We start from the raw sequence: 23,443 nt of genomic DNA on the forward strand, positions 1-23,443 counted from the left end.
AGATGGAGCTCGTTAGCCCTGTAAGGCAATCCATCTACGTCCTGAGGACCTCGCTGCCACCGTCCAAGCGTGCTTGGCCCCGGCAGATGAACCTCAGGATTAAAGGGTGGGCTCAGTTCCGCGCACACTGTGTCTCACCTAAAAAATCCAATGCGCAGGCTGGAAGGTGTAAAGACCTTCCCCGGTTCATTACTTTACTTACTAAACATTCTCCTTTGAAGCATTCAATGAAATACTTGTAGAGATCAAAATTAAGCCGCACAGCTCAGAACTGCCTGATTTCCAAAAGAGCTCACTTCACCTATGGTAGAGTGAAAAATATCATGACGATGTATTCTGTCTTCGTATTTACAAAACCTGCATTCTTTGCTGCAGCATTATTTTTGACTGCTTAAAGGGGGACACTGCTTCACACTACTAAAGCATCGGAGCACATTTCTGGAAACCTGTAACTCTGTATTCCAAACTAAGCAGAAGTCAGGAACTCTTATGTACCACTAATGGACAACTAAGACATTTGATACAGGGCAAATTCACTCTGATAAGTGTGTCACATCTAAGGAGTCCTGTAGTCTGTGTTCAATGCAAATATACTTTGAAACCACAAAAATAGCAGCTTCAGATGCTCACTTGTATCTTGACTTCTTATTGCTTGTCAGGTTTTGCTGCCTCTTGGAATAGTGGTACAATGAATCACTTAGTAGCAATCCTCAGACTGTCAGTTATCAGTAGGAATGAGATACTAGTTAGGTGACTGAAATAATTTTGAAGCTCTTAAGAAGCACTTGGATCCTGTTACCAAACATACACAAAGTCAAGGACCACTGACTCTGGTGGTCTGAAGATCACTAGTTCAGATACCTAACTTTTAAGACTGTAACTCTTAACTCAGATTCCTCAGTGAAACTGTAAGTGTAATCTACATGACAATCAGTGATCCCATGAGCCACTCAGAAATGTACTCTTGCTGAATTCATTGTTAATCACCCTTCAATGTCTTTCCTAATGATTTTCAGTCAAGACAACATTAAAAACATGAGAAGTACTTTGCCACCATAAGCAATCTCAAAACGTATCTTGACTTCAAAGTTCTGTAGGTAGTAATGTGCAGACAGAAAACAAAAATGTGAACAGTTAAACATCAGAAACTGGTAAAGAAGGGGACATAACCCGGAAAAGGAGTGCATTTTAAATACATTCCCACACTTGTTCAGTTTAAGAACTTGTCCCTGCCCATGGCAGGGTGATGGGGACTAGATGATCTTTAAGGTTCCTTTCCAAACCAAATAGATCTATGATTCTAACTTAATTGAAGGGACTGCAGCTCTTGATTATTAGCCCACTTAAAAATGCATCTATTATTCAACTAGGTGCTAAGTACAGGTAAGTAACATTTTCTCTTTGAAGAAGATAAAAAGAGAACAGTTACATGATCATAAAAAAAGTCACCCATGTCTGAGACAATTCACTTCAAGTGCTGATGTCCTACTTTACAGTTTTAAGTTACTCTACTATTTATCAAGGATGCTATGAGGAAACAGTTCAGAAGCCCTATGATGCTGCCAGAAGAGCAGAACCAAGATATACATCTGGTTCTGAGTGGAAACACTCGTAGGCCTCAAATCTTTCATAACATCCACATATAAAGATGTCCAGTGGGAAGGTCTATCTTGCTGAGAAACACATGAAAGAAGGAATGATAGGTTGTATCATCAGAGGTCAAATCAGCATCTCAGAAGAATCCATACAAAAAGCAAGACTGCTTAATTTGACAGAAGACGAAGAGAAACAATACTCAAAAAGAAAACAAGGGAGGGCCTTATTTATTGAAGGGAGGAGCTGTTAACCAGCAGACAACAGCCACTTTTATCTTGCAGGACTGAGTAACTTTGATGCCCAGCTTCACAACAGATGCAGTTGTAATGTTAGAGACATTAAAACGTCTCTAATTACATGTAGAGAACTCAGTCTGGGATGGAAGGAAGCACTGTGGACAATACATTACTTTTCATATAAATAAAAAACAAGGACTGCTCACATTAGTTATTTCTGAGAGACTCATCAATTTTATTCTGGCAGAGGTGAGTAACCTGAGCAACTGTAACTGGGTTCATTAAAGTAGCTGACTGGCTTTCTGATCTGCAGCAAACTTTGCATTTCTGGTTCCTACAATATTTCCCACCATCACCTTTAAGAGCTGAGTGCCTGAGTGCCTACTTCTCTCCACTTCTCCCAGCATCTTTTTTACTAGCTGTTGAACTTTTATTACCAAGTTAGCTTTGCTCCTTACCAAGTACAGGACAGTCTATCTATAATAACTTGCCAGTACAGGTAAGTTCAGAAGGAGTTCTTAGCTGGTTTTAATACTACTTGAGAGAGGATTATATATAGGAGGAACAAAATTATTGTCTTTATGCTTACCAGAGTGAAACAAAAGAGTCACAGTCTTAGTCATTACTATAGACAAACTCACAACTCCTATTTGTAGCATTACACAATTGGAATGTAGATTAGACCAGTTATACCTTACTGATTTAAGGTCTGTACAGCTACTAAAAACCTTACTATCATTTGTTGCTTACTCGGGTATTATAAAACTTGCCTTTGCCAGGAATGTCTTTATGGCTGTATATATTTTTAAAATTTTAAGAATGAAAATAAAAATAATCATCACTCACTATATTAACAAATACTTTGACAATAATTTATAAAATTTCTCTATTAACTACTTTCTATACACACAAGTCAGAACAAAAGGGAAGGCTACAAACCACTTGTAGCAAGAAGGAACTCAGATGAAGTTAGCTCTGCAACAGCCACTAGTAACTGCAGAAAGTATGAAGATAGAGTATATGCAAAGAGAACGTTAATGCTTTTTGACAGTGCCTCCCACCAACGACAGAAAAGCTTTAAGTAATGTATGATCATCAAACCTATTGATTTAAACAAACATGAGAGACACAAAAAATACCAGTTCCTAAGGCCAAACGTGCTAATAACATTAGAAACTTGTTCATTCTTTTCCTAGCTGATACTACATCTAACTTCAAGTAAGTGCTGATCACAGAAGACATGCTACAATAACGGGAAAAAAAAATCTCTACACAACAGAACAAAAAATCAGTATTGCAGGCAGTTCTAAGAACTGGTCTATAAAGAATATAAAACAGGTCATAAGTGTAACGTTTATAGACTCTATGCTTATGCTTTCATTATTTTGTTGTATTTGCAAAATACAATTTTTTTCCATTACAAGTGGAATAGCCACAAACATGACCCATGTTATTTAGGAAAAAAAAAACTGAGGGTGAGACTTCACTGAAATAATACAGTTAGTCCTGAACGCCAAAAATAAAATTCTTACTTGAGTGAAGGTCACAAACAAAATTAAAACTGTTGTTAGGAAAATACCTCAAGGATACTACAACTTTTGCAGAGCCAGTCATCAGAAAGCTAGCACATTAAAAGTTAAGTGTTGTAATTCAAAATTGCTTTTGAAGTATATAATTGGAATCAAGAGTTTCTCTGCAATTATTTATGAAGAGAAACTTTTAAGTACTCTGATATTTACATTTGGCACTTAGTACTTACATAAGCAATTGACTTTTCAACAGTGCTGAACAGTCATTAGATTCTAACTTAATTAACATCTCCCTTATTTCACCTCAAGGTTTAATATAAATTGCATTACACACCAATGACATTCTAGAGTGAAACTGCTCTAGCACTTAAATGAAGACGACTAAGTTGTCAATCTCAAGCAATTTTTTTTATGGCATCCACTGAAATATACTACAACATAAGAACTTCTTGAAATGTATATATTCACATGAAGATGCCCCTTCTTAACTATTAAAAACACATCCAACTGATCTAATAAAAGATGGGGAAAAATGTCAGGGTAAATTTTAAAACTCAAAAAGGGGAAAAAAGTCTGGAAAACAAATAAAACTTACTCTTCTGTCATAGTTTCATGATTTGTCAAACCAAAGTTTGGCAAAGGATCTTCAATCTTGGGAGTCTGAGGAACATTTAAAGCTGGAGTGGTCTTAGAAGCAAGAAGGGCTCTTTTTTCATCTTTCTCAAGTGCTTTTCTTTTTCCACCGTTCTGAAAATATTCTCGGCATACACTGAAAAAAAAAAAACAAAAAGAAAAATTCCCCAGGAAAACTGAATGCTCTTTTTGGTCATTATTATAGGTAAGAAACAAACCAAAGGTTTAAGAGATACAAGTGCTGTCAGCTTTTAAACAAATCTGGGTTTTACTGCAACTTTGGTAAAACAGCTTTAGAAAGGATGCGATACACCCAACAACACATTTGAAGTCAAGTGGTGGGTTGTTGTACTTTTTTTCCCCTCTCAAATTAGGCCATAAGTCACAGCTGAGTAAACAGATTCAACACAGTTTTATCTGGATAGACCTTTAAAACAAGACAGCAGAAGTCTTGTCAGAACATCACCAGAGGGTAAACTGCAGCAGTCACCTGAGCACCACAGTTCTCCACTGAGGTGCGAAGAGTTATTAAGTAGCTCCCTGTAAACACATAAACAGAGGATTTTGAAACATCCGTGTCTTGTCAGGCACATAATATGAGGGAAAAGAAACATAATCCAGGCTTATAGGCTAACTTACATCCACCAGTTTTCAATTTTATTTGAGTTTGCCTGAGCATTTTTTAACTAACAGATATCTGGAATAGCTGTATTATTGTGGAAGACCTATTTTAGCTTTCAGTTTTCTCCCATGCTTAATTATTTTTCTTATAGAAATTGGAATAAAATAAGCTAGTAGAACTTTAAGAGAAATGTTAGCCAGTTTAAAGAAATTAATGTTACCAAAAAAGTTAAATTACACTGGCATACTTCAACCAGTAGTCAACATTAGGGCATGAGAAGCAAGCATTTTGTTCGAGAATAACTGAATTTCATCCACAAAACAGAACTAGAACTGGTAACAATTTGTTACTGTGAAATTAAAAAGCCTGACTCTCCCTTCACAATACAGTATTTTTAATTAGATGCGTCAACCAAGTATTTGCACGGAAAGTTTAACAGAAAAGGTACTTGTTTGAATAATTTTTGAAATTTTAAGAATTTGAATAATTTTTGAAATTTTTCAAAAAAAATTTTGAAAGTTTTACGAATAACCCATTTTTATGATGCTTTCTTGAAATTCACTCCATTTTCCTCTAACAAAGCAGTAGAGGTTTGAAGGAAACATTCCAGAACTCATAAATTCAAGTGTAGTTTAGTTATATCTTATACAAAGCAGATACAAGATAACAGTATTTCAGATCGTAAAATTCTGGAAAGGACGTGTTGGGATAATGCTGCATTTAAATCACAAATTGCAACAAGGACTTGGAATTCATAGGCCTTATTTAAGGTTTGGTGGTATTTTAGACACCAAATATACACCATATAAGATGTGAAGGATAAAAAAAAAGTCATTGGAGTTGCACTGAGTTTCTTAGATGGAAACATACACAATCAGACAGGTACAGACAGAAGTCACTTTACTTCAAGACAGGTAGGAAAGAAGCACCTTGAATCAGAAATGTATAACCACAGAACCAGTAAGGTTGAAAGGGACCACAGTGATTCATGTGGTCCTACATCCCTGCTCAAGCAGGATCATCCTAGAGCACATTGCACAGGATTGTGTCCAGACAGTTCTTGAATATCTCCAGTGAGTGAGACTCCATGACCTATCTGGGCAGCAGAGTCACACAGTAAAGAAGTTCTTCCTCATATTCAGGTGGAAATTCCTGTGTGTCAGTTTCTGTTCACTGCCTCTTGTCCTATTGCTCAGCCCCACCAAGAAGAGCCTGGTTCCATCCTCCTGACACCCTCCCTTCAGGTACTTCAAGACATTGATGAGGTCCCATCTCAGTTGTCTCCTCACAAGGTTGAACAGGCCCAGCTCCCTCAGCCTTTCCTCAAAAGAAAGGCTCCAGTTCAGGCTGCAATACTACCAGACATGTAGACTGTAAAACCATACCAACTCCACCCATTAGAGACTGCACATATGGAAAGACAACAATTCTAAAATTAACAAAGTTAAAGCAGAAGGAGTCAGTCACCTAACTTGGCAGGAAAGAGAGTTAAAACAAACAAACAAACAAACAAACACAAAAGAGAACCAAAGAAAACCACTTGAATTACTGCTGGTATGCTAATTACAGTGTATTTTACACTATACTGGATTATTTATTTATAAGCATGTGATCAATTTAGAACTACTTAGTTTTGTGTGTCATTTAGTCAAAAAAATTAAACTTGGAAAGAAAAATCTTTTTCCTCAATTTGTGAGTTGCTGGTACCACTTTGTTAGCACCTTCCACTCTCTTTATTTTTATTCTAGGTCTTCTTCTTATTACATCTCTTAAAACATTCAGAATCAATGGCAGTTTAAATAGTGTTATAGTGCCACTGATGCTGACATATAAACCACAACACAGTTCACAACCTTGGGAGAATGTGTTGGTTTTTTCCTCCACTATTCATGTTATCACCTTTTTAATTCCCTAGGAGCTGGTATGCTGCCCAGCTTAACACTGTTGCATGGAAAACCACCTACTCATAAAGTACAGTATAAATTCCTCTTGTCACTGAGAAGGCTTTGTTTCCTCATTTTTGGTACTGATGCAAATCAGTACTTTTTCCATCTTTCTACCCCTGTCTATCATGTCAACTGAGTTCTCATAATTCTATACTCTTCTTCACTGACCTTCCTCATCTGCACATAAGACACTATCAAAGTCAACCACAAGAAGAAGCATCTTCTACTCCTGGGTTTTCCCTGGTAGACAGAGGGCCAGAGCCACAGGAAGGCCCAAGAATGGATAAAATTCTTCATATTCAGATCCTAGTCTGCATACCAGTGCAGTTCCAGAAAGTACAAAAAAAACCCCAGCCAAATCTTCCTATCCAAACAAAAAGAACCCAGGTCACAATGCACTTCGTAACCACCAAGGGTTATCTCCCTTTTGTGCTTTTCTGAAGGCACAGTGCTTCTGGCATGATTACTACATACTGCCCTTTTGGCTCCTGAGCCTTCAGAGGAGCTGCCTGTGTAGTCCCCTTGTGGAAGTGAACCTCACACTCACTGTGGGGTAACAATGAGCACGTGGGCAGGCACTGTGCTAGTAGCTAACCAGAGGTAATGCACTCTGTAGGTTACCCCACAGGAACCTGCTGATGTAGCCACATGTTTAATTTCATGGCCTTTAAAAGCTGTCACTGGTCACTGGTTTGGGTATGCAGTAACAGAAGATTCTGCATTTAACAACTGTCTCAAGTAATGAACACAGCATCTCAATTATCTACAAAGAGAAAATTAAGGAACCTATTTTATAATTCTGAGAACTGACATGGCTCCATTTTTAACTGACATTTAAACATTCAGTTTTTGATGATACAATATTAGGTTTACAATTAACATACCTGCTTGTGAAGAATTGTGCAATGTAAATGCTACCTGAGCTGACACTTGCTACAGTTCACACAAAATGTGAAGTAAGTCTTTCAGGTCTAAACTGTTTTAAGTTTGCTGGCAGAGATTCAGGTCAGGTTTCTGGGTGAAGTGTGCAGCTCAATTTGTTGCTTTAAAAAAGAAACAAAACCCCCAAGAAAGAAACAAAATCTATGTATTTCCTCAATGAAATCTGTTTTCCATAGTTCAAATTTCACATGGTAAATAATCTGTTCAGACTGAGCCCCTGCTCTGCTATGTGGGTTGGACATGTGAAGGAAGTCTCAGTAAGAGCCAGCATGAATACATATTATTTTGTTAACACTCTCCAGCAATAAAAGCTTAGTTTTCAAAAAGAGTGATGACCAAACCTAAGCATTTCAATAGAATATAAAAGGAAAAAAATGAGAGTGACATTGCCAAAAAACACTATATGAAATTTAAAAGCCATGACAGAATTGGTAATTAGCTCTTCTAAATTAAATTTAATTAAACTAAATTAAATGGTGTGGTCAACTTTTATCATGGCAAAAGACAGTTTCTGATAGCTGTAATCAATGCTTGAGGATTTCAAGCACCCAGTTTTACTGGTTAACTGACACAGTCCATCTCTTTCTTTCTGCTTTATGAGGAGAAAGTGAGCTTGACTAATTTTCCTTACGATATTTACTAACCAAAACCTAACACTGAAGATGACTTTCAGTGAGGACACAGAGAAATAACAAACTTCCCTTCAGAGCTGAAGGAAAGTCTGGACTTCCCATCATGGTTTCTGTCTCATATTCAACTTGCCATAGATCAGGACCTCCAGGTCCCTTTCTGCAGTTCTGCTCTCCAGTCTCTCATTCCCTAGTCTGTATGCACATCTAGGATTGACCCACCCCAGGTGCAGAATCCAGCACTTGTCTTTGTTAAACCTCATACACTTGGTGATTTCCCAGCCCTTCAACTGTCCTGGTCTCTCTGCAGGGCCTCTCTTCCTTCCAGGGAGTCAACAACTCCCTCCAATTTGGTATCACTGGCAAACAATGTGTTTAACAGCAAAACTTGAGACTGCCATACAAGGGTGAACATTGAACATCATCTTTTCCTATTTTAAATGGTTTCCCTTCTCCTGCTTATGCCACCTCCCTCTTAATTCCATTCTCCTGAAAGTGAAATGCATTCATCAAAAACCCTGCAAAACAGTGTTTAAGGGGCTTGCAAACATTCATTCATTCAATCTTCCAAATCAAAGATGATCAGTTTTCCAGTTCTAGTAGAGACCTGTTATTCTCAAAGATCCTGTAAGAGATTACTTATCCTTCCCTCCTTCTTTTGACTAGACAGCTCCACTGTCTAGAAAAGAACCTTGAGGCTTTTGTGGAAAAAATTAGAAGATTTTTCAAAATTTCTTTATCATTCTTGGAGGTGAGCTGCTGTTTGTTATTTTTTTAAATGCAGTGGCCAAGGTGATACTTTGTCTAAGTGTAATGCTAAATAAAGTCAGAGCAGTACTTCACATATCTTGTTGACAATCTCATTCACACCCTGCAGTATGATATTTGCCTTTATTGCAAAAGCATCCCATGTGTGCTTCATATTCAGTTTGTGCCCTGCTACAGAACCCAAATGGCTTTTCAAAAGACCGACATGACCAATTGTTCCCTGGCCTGTATTTCTACAGCTGATAATGTTTAATATAGTTGATAATATTTAGTATATTTAACAACAGTGTTCCATTTTAATTCTGCTCTCAGAGTGACAATTCCTTTCTCTTTGCAAATTTACAAATGTAATTAATAGACTTTATTCTAGCAGACTTCTAATGAAAGTATTATTAGTTATGGATACAGAGCAGACACTAACAGATTCCTTCTCAGTAAACGACATTTTAAGATAAGCTCCTCACATCTATTCTCTGCAAATTCTTCTAAACAGTTCTGTACTCACCTGACACTAATTTCAACAGGACCATATTTCTTCACTCACGAAACAGTCAAAAGAGTTTTTAAAAAACAATACAGGTCCAGACACTGTTTTGTCACTATAGCAAAAAATAAAATCTGCACTTTAACTATTTAAAAAAAACAGTCAAGTCAACACAAGTCTTAACACTGATGCAAAAGCAACAGAAAGAAGTAAACCTGCTGGTCTAGCTCATTTTGTTCTAACTAGGACCAGAACAGGCTGGTATTCACTGCCCACACAAAGGTTCATCAGCCTACCTATGCCAGCAAAAATTAAAGAGTTAGGACAATTAGAATAAGCACCATCTTACCCTACTTCAGGGTTCTTCTTAATTTTGTCTTGTAATAGAAATGAAACAGAAGTGTCAATCTGCAAATACCATTTACTATTCACAATTTTCTAAATATATAAAAAGAATGGAAGGAAAGAACAGTTGACTGTTGCTCAGGCTTTTTACATCACTGTTCAGGGGATCATTAACCTGGATCTGTAAGTGGATGAAGTTTTAATCGCTCTTCTGCTGTCTCTCTCCCCAGTTCACAATTCTATAATGTTGCCTTGAAACAAAACCGGTCCCATACAACTCAGCATATGGCCATCAGCATAGTCTATAATCTACTGCTTTCCATCTTTTACAGTTTCTAGAGTCTGGATATGTGCTTCTTTAAATCAAAACTAAAGAAAAAAACCAGTAACTTCTATGTCATCTGGTTTAAGAAGTAATGTCTGAATTTTTCCAGTACCTTCAACTAAATTGCTAGAAACTTTTGAAAGGAGAACTCGGCAACAAAACTGTTATTCTTGATCCTGAGAAGTACATGGAGCTTTTCTAGTTGTTATTCTGCACTCTCTGATTTATTTTATCAGATGCTAATAGAATACAAGGAAAATGAAGGAAAGAAAAAAACCCACAAAGCCTTTTGTGCTGTTTTTCCTTTTTTACTAATGGTAAAAACACTTCTCAGTTTCAGATCTCTGAAAAGATCTTCCTTCAAATTAAAACAAAACTCAGTCTCTCCTTTGTTCAGCAGGGATACGCTGGTGGTTCCAAATTATTTTCAGCATTTCAGTCCCAAATTAAAATTCATCTAATATAAAACAGCTCTCTTCCTGCTGTCATGGTGACACAGTAATAAGTATTGAGCAAAAGCCTTCACTTAAGTTCTCTTGCATGCAATTATGCATTCAGGCACAAGGAGGAGTAACAACAAAGGGACCTGCCACCTGTCTGGCACACCTCTTGGCACTGTGAGAAGGAACAAAATACTGCAGAACACTAAGTCAATCTAGTATGTTCTGGTATTTAGCAACCCAGGCCTCGGTTTATTCCGTGACACACAGAAATGAAAAGTACCCCCCTCTCTTTCTGCTGATGTAAAAACTTCTGACCCCTTGACTTTGCAAACTGAAGTCACACGCTTTATCTGAACTTAGTATTTTAGTGTTTCTTAATGGGTGAATTCTCTTCCTTATACAAGCTCAGGCTGCAAGGCCCAAACTGGACACTTACTTAAATGTTTACTTTGTAAATGATCTATAACAGAAACCAAGCGAGAGCCCAAAACCTTCAGTACACAGGTCATCAACTGTCCTCCCCTGTCCACAAAGAACATAATCCTGTTCTACAGGGTAACAGACAAGCTTGCCACAAGCTGAGGGAATACTGCTTAGCTGAAATTAAGTCCACACAGCTCTACTGAAAAAGGTTTCACACATTAGATGACAATCAAATTGTAAAAAAATATCAAGCAATGTTCCATGGAATCTGCCCTGGGTCCTCTACAACTAGTTTTTTCACAGATAACCTGAAATGCGGAACAGTCAGTTCCAGTTCCTTAAGGGATCTGAGAGTGTTGCTAAACCAGTGTAGGGTGGGGGAAGACACTGCAAGAAATTACAGTATTAGAATTCAGTAGGATTCAAGAAAGTGTAATGTAGAACAGAGAAATACAAGTATCAGCATTTCCACAGAAGTAATGAATAACACAAATACAAAAAAACAACTAGCAACTGAGGAAGCCTGTAAAACAGAAACAGGCAGTTGAGGATCACAAGTGATCATAAATTAATGCCCTGCCAACCAAAAAAAAAACCCAAACAAAACAAGCAAACAGAACCCAAACCAAACCACCACCACCAAAAATACCAAAATCACACCAAACAAGATCAACAGCATAAACAAGAGTTTACTACATCATCAGTAAAATCTGTTTATTTTATTTATCCCTGACCAGGACACTGAAATGTTCTGTCCATTTTTAGGTATAGTTTTTTATAACCAAATCACCTCTCTTGTAATTGGGATAGAGATACACAAGGCATGTCCAGAAAGAGGTCTATAAAGAAACACTTAACTATGGTGGGTTATATTCAAGCTAAAGGATAAAAGATTGGTAAGTAAAGGAATGCTTTTCAAATATGTAAAATTCTATGGTAGGAAAAAAAACCCCTAGCTTGTTATTACTTGCTCCATTCCCAGAAGCCAGAGAACACCTCAACTTCTCACTAAGATGTACTCTATATCAACTGTTTCACAGTCAATCATCTCTCCTTTTTTGGGCTCAAGGGAATTTAAATTTAATGATACCACATTTGCTATTCTTTGCTGAATTTTGCTCAGCACTTTGCAACAGTCACCTGCAGGTCCTACAGACTGGTACACCAGATTACTTTTTACTTTTCTGAAGTCATTTGCAAAGGCAGGACCATTGATAAACTCTCTTGCCATTAAAATTTCAACAGCAATTTGTTTTATTCTGCTGTACAGGTTCTATAGTATGTCTTGGGCGCCAATTCCTTGTATGCAGCAATTCTGAATGACCAACATTTCTTCTCTTTTAAGAATTTATTTTCCTCAAGGATTGAAATAGTTTAGCTTCTTATTTCATTATGTCACAATTCAGATAAGTCCAACAAAAAATAAATGCTTATGACTAATAGGAATTTTTAAGTTTTAAATACATTTGAAACAAGTTTCATGGTGGTTAAAGTCTGTTGCAGGAGATTAAGAATCGAAAACTAAGTACCAGAGATTTGCATTTAGAGATCAAGCACTATTATACACATAAATCAAACCAAAACCCTGAAAACTAAATTTGAGCTACAATCACTGCATTTACTCAGTTTAGGTTAAAAAGCATGGAAAATTACTTCATAGGCCTACTTGCAAACAGTTTCAGTATGTCAGGAAAAAAAACACTGTTTGACTGTTGAAAATATTGCAAAACAGATCATCTCATGACAAAAGTTATCTTGATAAGCTATTTCCTTAGTAAGTTGGAACACTAAGAAGGTATTGGTTTTAGGAAGAAATAAATAATTAACACGTTGTAGAACAAATTTAAAATACTGGCAAAAAAGTCAGAAACACTTAAGCTTTGTATTATAAATAACTGCAAGTAGAAGCGTTCAATTGTGTGTTTCAAATACATTAAGATTTACCTGCAACACCATTCAATTCGGCCTTCCCCTTCACAAGTTTTTGCCCAGTGATTATCTGCAAGGTTTTTCATTGCCACAGCATATTCACACAGAGTTTCCTCATCCTCACAGTGCTCACGCCAGATCTTATCAAAGTCTCCCACTAAACAAAACAAAACAAAACAAAATGCACATCAGATACAAAGTCTCTCATTATCCCCATGGCAAAACACCCATCTTCCAGTTCAAAACTTACATAATGCACTAAGAGATTAGTTTACCTGCTCTGAACAGAAAACAAGGTCCCCTTTCTCTAGCTAAACGCAAAATTCCAGGAGCAGGAAGGGGCTATCAGGTACTTGAGAAACTAGAAATATTATCAGCACAGAGATTTTGTTCAGCTTGTTCTCTGAAATTAAAGTCCCTGGGAAGTTTCGCTTTCAGGTTTCTGTGCATGAGCATTAACATGACAAACATTTTAGAAATAAAAGACTGAAAGGTTTGTTACTAGCATTCATGTCCATGGCAAATACTGTGGATGATCTTACATGGAAAAGCCAAAAAAAAAATTTTAACCCAGAATACAGATTTCTTTGGATACACTGGAAAAGAAATTCAAGCCTTCACTGATTTCTGTCTAATCAAGCCAGTCCCAGTGAAATAGCTTCTTCAAGGACAATACTGAAGAATCAAACTGGCTCTGATCAGGAAATCACAGACAAACTCATCTGCTGATCTCTAGGGACAGATTTATTTCCATGCTCGTTCACACGCTGAAAAGAAGTCTTGCAGGTTAAGTTCTGGCACTTCAAAGTAATTAAACATGATGATTTTCCTTCTTTTGCGGTCAAGTCTCCACTTCTCCTAGCCTGCTTTACGTAATGTACTGCTAAACAAAAATAACTAGTAGTGGCTAGCCACAATTCCTATTGTGCTTTCTACAGCATGCAAACCCTTGGTGTACCTTACTAAAAGCATGTTTCTGCTCTAAGAAAGAAAAAATACATGTTCACTGGTATGATGCTAACTTGTTTTGTGTTTCTTAATCACAAATGTGTGCATGCATCTAGAATATATGTCAATCTGTAGAATAAAGATTATGTACCAATTTTGCACCTACAAGTTAGTAGAGCTAAAAACAAGTTTTCAAGAGTACAGCTGTACTTTAAGGTTTGATTTGGACGACAAACACACTTCACAACATGGTTCCAGAGCCAGTTTTTGTAGCACCTTTACCTTAGAAGGTAATACTTTAAAATTGTATCAGGCATAAACTAACAATTAATGTCTGTTAAGGCCTGAAAGTAGCTTATGGAAGGACCTGTCCTCATATCAGTAAGAGATTTCTGTTTCTAACCCACTTATGGTAGTTTCTTTCACATGCTTTTTTTTAATTAGCAGTAAATAATTTCTTTTGGTGGTAATCTTTTTATTTTTTCTCTCCTGTGCAAAGCAGTAACAAACCTCACCTCGTGTGTCCTCCACTTACAGAAAGACTGGCTACGATTGACAAGTATAGACGTATACTTAAAAGATTTAAACCACACACTCATAGGTTACTCCCTATTTCAGTTTGCTTTAGGGATGTCATAGCAATTTTCTCTTAAAAAAATAATCATCCAGCACACTTGTACAATCATCAAAATGAGTCAAGTTTAAAATTATGTGTTTATACTCCCTTGTGTGAGATGGCAGTTAAGATGGAAGGGAGTGGCTATGATTTAGTTTTATCAAAACAGGGAAGCTATGAAAGAAATCACGTACTCTGCTTGTTATTCAACAAGCATATACAAGAAAGTTATTGCACTGGACAAAAAGATAAAAAAATAAAAAAAAGGTGTAATACTGAATAGCATCCCTCATTATTTCTCAAATGATCCAAGTTCAGAGAGATATGCTTTATAGAAAAGGTACGAGCAGGCTGACCACTAGAGCAGAGAAAACACCCAAGTCACAGGTAGGCCCCCACAGCGGTTTCTGATAAAACCTGTGGGCCAGTTTCCGAGAGCTTTCAGGAGAGTCTTATGAACAAACAATCATGCAGAACAGAATTAACTCTACTGAGAAAAGAGAGCAGAAAATAGCATAGATAGTGGTCTACCAGCAAAGGGGGAAAAACAAGTACAACTCTGAGGAATCTGTATTTCTCGTGTCATTGAAATGCAGAATCTATACAGCCCCACGTCAAGAAAGCACTAGCCAAGTTCAAAGTGATTCTCCAGAGCCAATTAATTCTGGTGCAAGTAAGATAAAGTGTCATGGTTTCTCTGACACAATACTCTGGATCTTATTGCATCCTCCAGACAACTGTGAAATGCTTGAATGATCTGCACTTGCTAAAGATTTTTTTTAAAGAATACGTGGCTAATTAGAAAGTGAAAAGTAAATGAATGAAGACTTACTGAAGAAAAATACCAAAAATACAGAATCCAAAGTTTAATACTGTTCTTTTAGTTCACTACTTCATCTGGTCTATTCTTAAGCAATTATTCAATTGCCAAATAACCCTCTTCCTTAAACGTTAAGAAATAAGACAGATGGGAAAGAAGAAATATGCAAAAACCAGATGTTCTTAACTAGCCAGTCCTTACTTACAGCAAAGCAGTGATGTCTCCTATCACCAAATCCTGCTCTCATAGCAGCTCTTTCTTCCTTCTGAACAAGGCACAGATTTGCACCTCTCCCTCAAAGTCAGAGGAGGGTCAAACGCATTCACAGATAAAAGATCTTAAATTTAGATATACAGCAACAGACCCAAAGCTGACAGACATCACGCTGGGACGTGATCTTTGTGTTACAACAGAGCTGCCTACGACAGTAACTGCTTCTTGGCTCTGGGCTGACAAGAAACTGAATGATATGAATAACATAGGATAGAGAGTAGAATGATACAGGAGAGAGATGCAGAACAAAAGTGAAAAATTCATCACAAAGTAATTTCATCACATATTCTGTATCAAGTCAATTCTTGTGTGCACTTCTGGTTTGTCTTCATTTACCAATACAGAGATACAAAAATGGCTACGTGGGACAGATACAGCACAGCTTTTGTACAAGGAACACTTAAATAGAAGAAAGAAGAATATAGGTAAAAGCAGGAGAAGACATACCTCCACAGGATCACAACTGACAGGAAATGTAAATATGGAGCAACTGTCTCATTGCTCTAGGAGTAGGGGACATTAAAAAAAAAAAGTTATTTCCTCATAAAATGTATAATTAAGCTTAAAGTCCATGCAGCTGGGCAAACTATGAAAAGAAAATCCGTATTTGGATTTTTTTTGAAAAACAAACTCCATATTTGAAGATGCAATTTCTACCTCAGGACCTCCTAAACCATGAAATCACTGAAAGGCAGAATGGTAAGCAAGCACACAGTGATAATCCAGCAGCACATCTCACTTATTCTTGCCTCAGTATCTGCTGTTAACCACTGTCAATACTGACTTTTATGATGCCTGTTTCTCTGCCCTTTCATGAATAGAAGCTCCAAAACAACTGCAGATAAAAGGGTCATCTTAAAACACTGGCACCATTGTGCAGGGACTTTCAAAGAAGGGTCTGAAGTCAAGCTTCCCTTGAGCAAGTAGCATGGCAATGGATTGTTTTGTTTGTTTTTTTTTTTTTTCCCCGCTATTTTCCAGAGTGAGCTTTGAGAAGACATAAATGGGCATACTAGTTTCACAGGAACCTTAAATCCAGAATCATGCTCCAATACTGAGTTGAAAATGCAAATAATCCTTCCTATCTCTTGAGATTTTGAGAGTGACTACAATAGGTCTTGCAGCATCCAATTTCAACCTGATACCCAGAACACAGAAAAGCTACGTATTAATTTTTTTTCGATCAATACATTATAACCCACTGTGTATTAATTTTTCAAGCAACACATTATAATCCCTGTGCAAATACTGCATTAACTCTACTAGAGTTAAACATTTATTTATGAATCAATAAATTCTTGCTTGTGTAACCAAAAAGGCAGTAAAATACGCAGCAAGGTTTGACCATAAAACAAATAGTTACTAGAAAAATAAGACAAATAAAATCTTCTGTTAAGCAATCTGTAACACAGCAAATAAAATAGTAATTTGCGGTACGCTAATCTAATTGAACAAAAAGTCTTGCACCTTTGATCACATCTTAAAGTTAATACCTGATTTTGTGTATTACTTTTTTCATCTCACATACTCATGACTATACCATAATATCAAGTTTAAGGCAACTCAGCACTCTTACTGTGCACCTAGAGATCACCCTTTAGGCAATTTAAAACCTCTTTTGAGCACTGAATCTTCAGAGATCTTCACATAGCTCAGATCTCCATCAAGGAACCAGTTATGCCAGTGTTCAGCTGGAAAGTTTGAGTGGCAAACCTAGCTCATAACACGAGTTTCACAAAGTCAAATCACTATAGTGACGTTATTTTAGAATTATTTAATATTTGCTCTACTTTATGCAGAATTACCTAGAAAAAAAAATTACCTACTTTTCACCTTGAACTATTCCTTTAAGAACAAGAAAGGCCAAAGCCCACTACTTCCAAGAATTCTGTCAGTGACCATGTGACTGACCAACTTGTTCTCTGTAGCACACCCCTTTATTAATGCAGTAACAAAAATCTAATACTATTTACCTAGAACAGATGAATCCATCTAAATATTTTCCACCCACATTAATACTGCCTGCAGAAGATCCGAGTCATAACCCTGAACTCGCCCACAGAGTAATCAGCAGTTGCTGAATACTGTCACAAAGACAACAGGTCAGGAACATGGAAGTTATTTTTCAATTACAAGATAATTTTAATTGTGGGAACAGTAATGGAAACCTAACATTAGCTGTAAGTTTCAATAACTGAAAACATTTCTAATAGAGAAGAATCAAGATTGGTAAGAACTCCCCTCATTCCACATTTATTTACAAGGTCTCATCAAAGCTCCCTAGAACAGTGTGAGAAGACCATTCTTGATGGGATAATCCTACACCATAACTCTTCTCTCCCAGAAGTCTATTATTAGGAACAAAAAAATCAGCTTTCCTCCCTCCCATTTTTTAAAAAAATTATTTCATTTTTAAAAGACACTTACTTGTAGAGTGTTACATTGAACTGTCATTTAAAGCATGCTTATGAAGTAAACAGAAAAATTAATTAGTCAATTATTCTCCAACTTCTGACAGAACAAATCATATCAATTGGTATTTTTAACAAAACACAACCCTCAGTAAAATAAAGGAAATAGAGTTCAGTTTCGCTAAAGGTAGTATTTTTCATTTTGGAATGGAATAAAACCCCAAACAATGGTTCTGAATAATTCTGTTTTATCAAGCAGTAAAATATTTGTCATATAGAAGTATAATAAATATAAAAGTATTATCTGCACTCAAAAGAAGGGATGTGTAATAACTATTTTCCTTAATTTCATTGGTACTCTTCTAAAAACAGTGCTGCCATCTCTGAAAATCTCAAGACTAAGCACAAAATACTTCATCCATCACCAAGTAAACTTTGCGACCCCAAATTTAACTGACACTGTGCATTTAAGCCTTCAGGTACACTCAGTGCAGGTTTAGATCCTAAGCAACAACTACGTCTAAAAGAAACATTATTTTAGCACTTGAGAAAAAGTGGAATTAAAACTGCCACTATTTCCTCTTGGAAAACTAAAATATTCTGAATTCAAGGTAGCTGTAATTGAGGGGAAAAAAAAAAAAACAAAAGAGACCAAACAAGGGTTTAAGGGCCTGAAGCCTTAGCAAATACAAATAATGTAAAAAATCAGATTCAATACACTCCTTTTTCAATACCTCCATTTACAGCAAATTGCCTATTTTCTTCTCTACCAGAGCTTTGATGGCTCTGGTAGAAGAGAAAATAAGTTCAATACACTGACTACCAACGAAAGACAGAAACAAAACTGACACGTTAATATTTGTATAATGGTTATTAATGTTAATAATAAATTAATAAAAATAAATATTGATCACTGTAAAAAAGCAAACCTATCCCCACAACTAATGAGTGTCCATGACAACACTGGATAACTTCAGATGATAGGCTGCTGGCCATAGCAATGCCTAGCAAAATATCTGACTTTTCTTTTTTGTTGATGGCAATGCACCGCAGAATGAAAAAAATCCATCTCATTTTCAGTCTCTTAAGACCAGCTCTCACTTACTGGAAACTGTAAACTAGCTTCTACAACATATTAAACAGTAAATGGGAAAAGCAGTCTTACACTGTTCACTAGGCTAAAGCTCAAATTAACTTTCCATGAATATCTGACAAAAATTTCCTCATTAACCTTGTCTGTTGAAATTTAGCTGTACCACTAATGTATGGATGCTGTGGCAATGATAAGAAAATTTAATTACATGAAGAGTATCAGCAATTATGACATTCATAATTTTCAGTATATACAAGATAAACTTACTGAACATCTGTCTTCTAAAAGCATATCTAGCATTCCTTATGAAAGACATTAGGTATTTTTGGCTTCAATGTTTTCCAATTTTACACGTCTATGTACAGAACATGAACTTCAACTTGGACAAAGTTCAAGCAATCAGAGCTAATATTTTCCTTCTCTTGGCTGACTAGTTTTGCTTCACATTTCTCAGGATTTACCTGAAATACTGCAGAATAAAATATAAAAAACCCAAAGTGCAAGAATCAGTGCAAAAACTCAGCATCAGTGTTCCTCCTTACTTACACAGAAAGGATTGAGTTGACCAAAATGTGGATCTTTACATTTGACCCATCAGATAAAGTTCCTATCCATCTGTTTACGCTAAACAGACTCAGAGGGCACAATTCATCTGATATTTCAGCATCTACAGGGTCAGCTCAGATCAGCTTGAAGACTAATCTGTGCCTCTGATTTGCTACAAGTCTCTGATGGCTGTCACACAAACACTGGGGAGTCTGTTTCTGATAGTTTAAGCAATTACTGCCCCCAGGTGTTGGATCTACTCTGCTGGAAACTTCACTCTCCTGTTCCCCAGGTCTGACTTTGTTGGATGGACTACGAGCTCCACCTTAACACCACCAACACAGAGATGAACGCTTTTAACAGAAACTACTGAATTTGGTAATTTGTGCAAATGCAGGAGAAAAAATTGGAAGCAGCTGATGCATAGGTACAGATTTTATTATGCTGACGCTGCAATAGGAGCATGAACTTCCCTGCTGGGGCAATAAAGGAGCAGGGAAGAAGGTGACATAAACCTGTTTGTTCAAAAGGTGCAAACTTGTGCTGCAGCCGGTGCTTTTTCAAATTTATGGGCTAACTAAATGATAGCAATAATTAAATCCTGCAAAATGTAAAATATTATGGGATTTATAATGAAAGCTTCACTTCAAAACTGTGGTGTGCAAACTTTAAAGGCAACCATACCTTAAACCTCATGTCATAAAATAGTATCAATTTTCATTTTAATTAAATAAAATTTAGAAGTATTTCAGCTGCACCATTTCAAAGATGATAAATGCTTGTCCTAAATATACTGGCATGCTCTGGGACTATGATATGACATGAGTCACAGTACAGAAGTACATAAAAAGTCAACACACTACACTTGTTAGTAGAAGCAATTCAACAAGTACAGAAATTAAAAAATAAGACAAGGTTCAGTTTTGATCAATCTCAAGAGTTAGTTTTTAACCAGAAAAAAAAAAATTAAAAAAAAATCAAATCCGTTAGATGACATGATGCTGACTAAACTGTAGCAATTCCTTAGTAATAGCAAAAAATTTGCTGCGATGCATCCCTAGTTAAGAAATATTGCTCTTGCACTTTGACAAGCATGCAACTTCTGCAAAAACATGTTAGCTTGCAGTTTTGGACCATACTGTCGCTTTTCCACTGGCTCATCTTCAAAAAAGAGGGAAACCACTGCAGAAATGAAACAAAATTATAGCAATGGTGACAGTTATAAGCAACTCAGATAGTACTCTAGCTTACCTTTTACAATTGTCCATTAGAATACAAATCCTGCTAACATCAGCAAGACAAATGAATTCTACAAGAAATCAGCTTATTAAAATCAAGCCTATGTAACTTCTGTCAACACACGTCTCAGTGTCTCAAGGACAGATCTAATGCAATACTTCTAAGAGAAGACAATAACTTAAGATCATATTACAGTATCAAGGGCTTTCTTAAACATATCTACCCTGTGCAACATAATAATGTAGCTTTCAGAAGGGCAGTCAACGTGCTTTTCCATCTAATAACAAAATTAATATGCAATTCTATTTTAATTTAATTTAATTCCTACAAAGCACTGAAGTCCATGTAACAGCAATTTTACATGTTTGCTTTTTTAAACAAAATGGAAACTAGCTTCACAGAACTCTAGTAAGTATAAGAAGAGGTAGAGAGTTTAAAAAAAAGGAAAAAGAAGACAAGACAAGACTGGAATAATACAGAATAATGCAACTGCTTCATGAGTAGGTGAGTGCACCGTGCTGTGGAGTCAAGACACTTTCCCTGTGTCATGAGCTGCAAGTACACAAGCAAGGATGTGGGTGTTTTCTCTTTGCTTTTTCATACTCAGGTTATAATTCAAATTGCACTGAGAAATTACAGATTATCTGTTGATTTTTTGCTTTGCTTTAGCAAACTGCCATCTTTGATTTTTTCAGGCTAAGTTACTTGCCCGTTAGCGTCACCGAGTATTAGAGAAAAAAAGAATCCAAGAAAAGATCCTTCAGAGGTCAAGCATGTCTTAGTATTACAATTTCAGAATGGCACTAATGGCTTTTAAGAAGGAGATTCTCAAATCTGCTTTTAGAAGCCTAGAGAGATGTAGGTAGAAAAGACATGAAAAATAAAATTCCTAAGTTAAAAGAACCTAACATGAAGTACAAATGACCACTAATCACTAGTAACTTGTAAGGACCACCTACTATTGGACTAGTAGGTAATGGGTGGAGCTATCCTTGTTGTACAGATGTGATGAACTGTTGGTTTGAATTCTCAGTGAAATGACATATCATGTTGCTAATTTAGAAGGACTGGAAAAATCACTCTAAAGTTTTCACTGACACATGATTTACAGGACATACAAAGTAAAATGAGCGTGCTATTGTGTCTTTTGCTTAACCAGTTACATACAACCTACCCTTGCACACAAACTTGCTCTTTGTTGAGCAGTAGGCTTACAATGACTTCCATGTAATTTAGGCTTTTATCTGAAAAAAATCAGTTGTTACAGGGATCGGTCACTTTAAAAAAATAAAGTTAACACTGCCAACGTTTGTCTGTCTTAATCTGCAGGCACTCTGGAATAACAGAGAAACACATAATGCTAAAAGCTGGACTCCTTTGCCAGATTTTCAGTGTTTGAATATATTAGGTTCATTCTCCCAACATCTGAGTGAAGAAGGGAGATACTTCAGTTTTGGCTCACCAAGGCCAAAACAAACAGCAACATTCAGTCAGTGTCTAGATAGGTAGGTATTTGTGCCCAAATCCCATGAACTGGCTCCAGGGGAGACTTTGGAAATCCAGAAGGCAGTATGACCTTGTTTCTTCAACCAAGTGTCATAAGCAGATATAGAGGAGAGGCAAGAACTAGTGCCTACAACAGGAAGAGATCCCCATTTTATGTGTGTCCTTCTGCAGGTACACACCAAAGAGCTGCGGACTGCAAGAATGAATAGACGAATGTTCTACAATCTGTGCTAGCATTTCAGAGAGGTTTTAAAGCATTTCATTACCCCCCACAGGAACCTTGCATAAGGGCATTAATACTGATGACAAAGTAGACTTTCCAAGGACTCCAAATAATTTATTTTACAACAGCTTTACCCCAACCCTTTTGCTTAGTGCTCCAGCCTGAACTACTGCTCTACGACTGAAGGACCAGAGAAATGTACATTTCACAAAGACCTGTGCCTTTCCAGATCACCATTCAATTTCTCTTGGCATTCATGACCTACTGTCCTCGCTCTTGCAGATCCTCGGTTTGGAAAACACGGCTATTTGACTGGGACGCTCCCTCCCAGCCAGGAAGGGGGCCGCCCTGCCAGAAGCTCTAGAAGAGCGGCACAGCTCCGGCAGCTCCAGCCAGGTGCCCTCGGCGGGGCTGCGGGCACCGATGGCAGCGGCGACCCCGCTCTGCCGGGGAGGAGCAGGAAGCGAGCGCGGAGCTGCTCCCGGCCGCTGCTCCGGCCACCCTCCACCCTCTCGGCAGCGCCAGGGGTACCGGGCCGGCCCGTCGGCCCCGCCCGCGGGGGGACACCCCGATCCGCCGCCGGCGGGGGCAGCGGGGGCCCGTCCGGGGCGGCCCCTCCCCCGCGTTACCTTCTCGGTACTTCTTGCGCAGCCGCCGGTGGACGCTCTTCACCACCCCCGACAGCTTCTCCTGCTCCAGCTTCCGCTCCTGCTCCGGGGGTGGCGGGGCGGCGGCGGCCCCTCCGGGCCGGGGCCGGGGCTGCGGAACGGCCTCCATGGTGTTCCCGCTGCTCCGCCGCGCACGGCCCGGCCGAGGGGCGGGAGCTGTGCCGGGCTGTGCCGGCCGGGCATGCGCGCCGCCCGCCGCTCGGCCTGCCGGGACACGCAGTCCTGCCGGGCCGGGGAGGCCGCGGGAGCT

General features: G+C 37.8%; 1 protein-coding gene across 2 annotated transcripts in view; it reads right to left on the bottom strand.

Annotated features, from left to right (window-relative positions):
• The window catches only part of BMT2 (base methyltransferase of 25S rRNA 2 homolog), a 34,706-nt gene extending 11,358 nt beyond the window's left edge, over positions 1-23,348 (bottom strand). The window contains exons 1-3 of one of the 2 annotated variants that reach the window (XM_027880930.1): positions 23,155-23,348; positions 12,866-13,007; positions 3,957-4,130 (exon numbers count right to left, since the gene is read on the bottom strand). In XM_027880930.1, the coding sequence (XP_027736731.1) occupies positions 3,957-4,130; positions 12,866-13,007; positions 23,155-23,302 (464 nt within the window). In that variant the 5' untranslated portion in view covers positions 23,303-23,348. Of the gene's footprint in view, positions 1-3,956; positions 4,131-12,865; positions 13,008-22,258; positions 22,378-23,154 lie in introns of those variants that run through there. The other variant, XM_027880931.1, reaches the window with a different exon arrangement.
• Positions 23,349-23,443: the final 95 nt, after the last annotated feature.

The sequence above is a fragment of the Empidonax traillii genome, unplaced genomic scaffold (assembly GCF_003031625.1).
Source record: "Empidonax traillii isolate 1590-97213 ecotype Southwest subspecies unplaced genomic scaffold, ASM303162v1 scaffold80:size1517328, whole genome shotgun sequence".
NCBI lineage: Eukaryota > Metazoa > Chordata > Aves > Passeriformes > Tyrannidae > Empidonax > Empidonax traillii.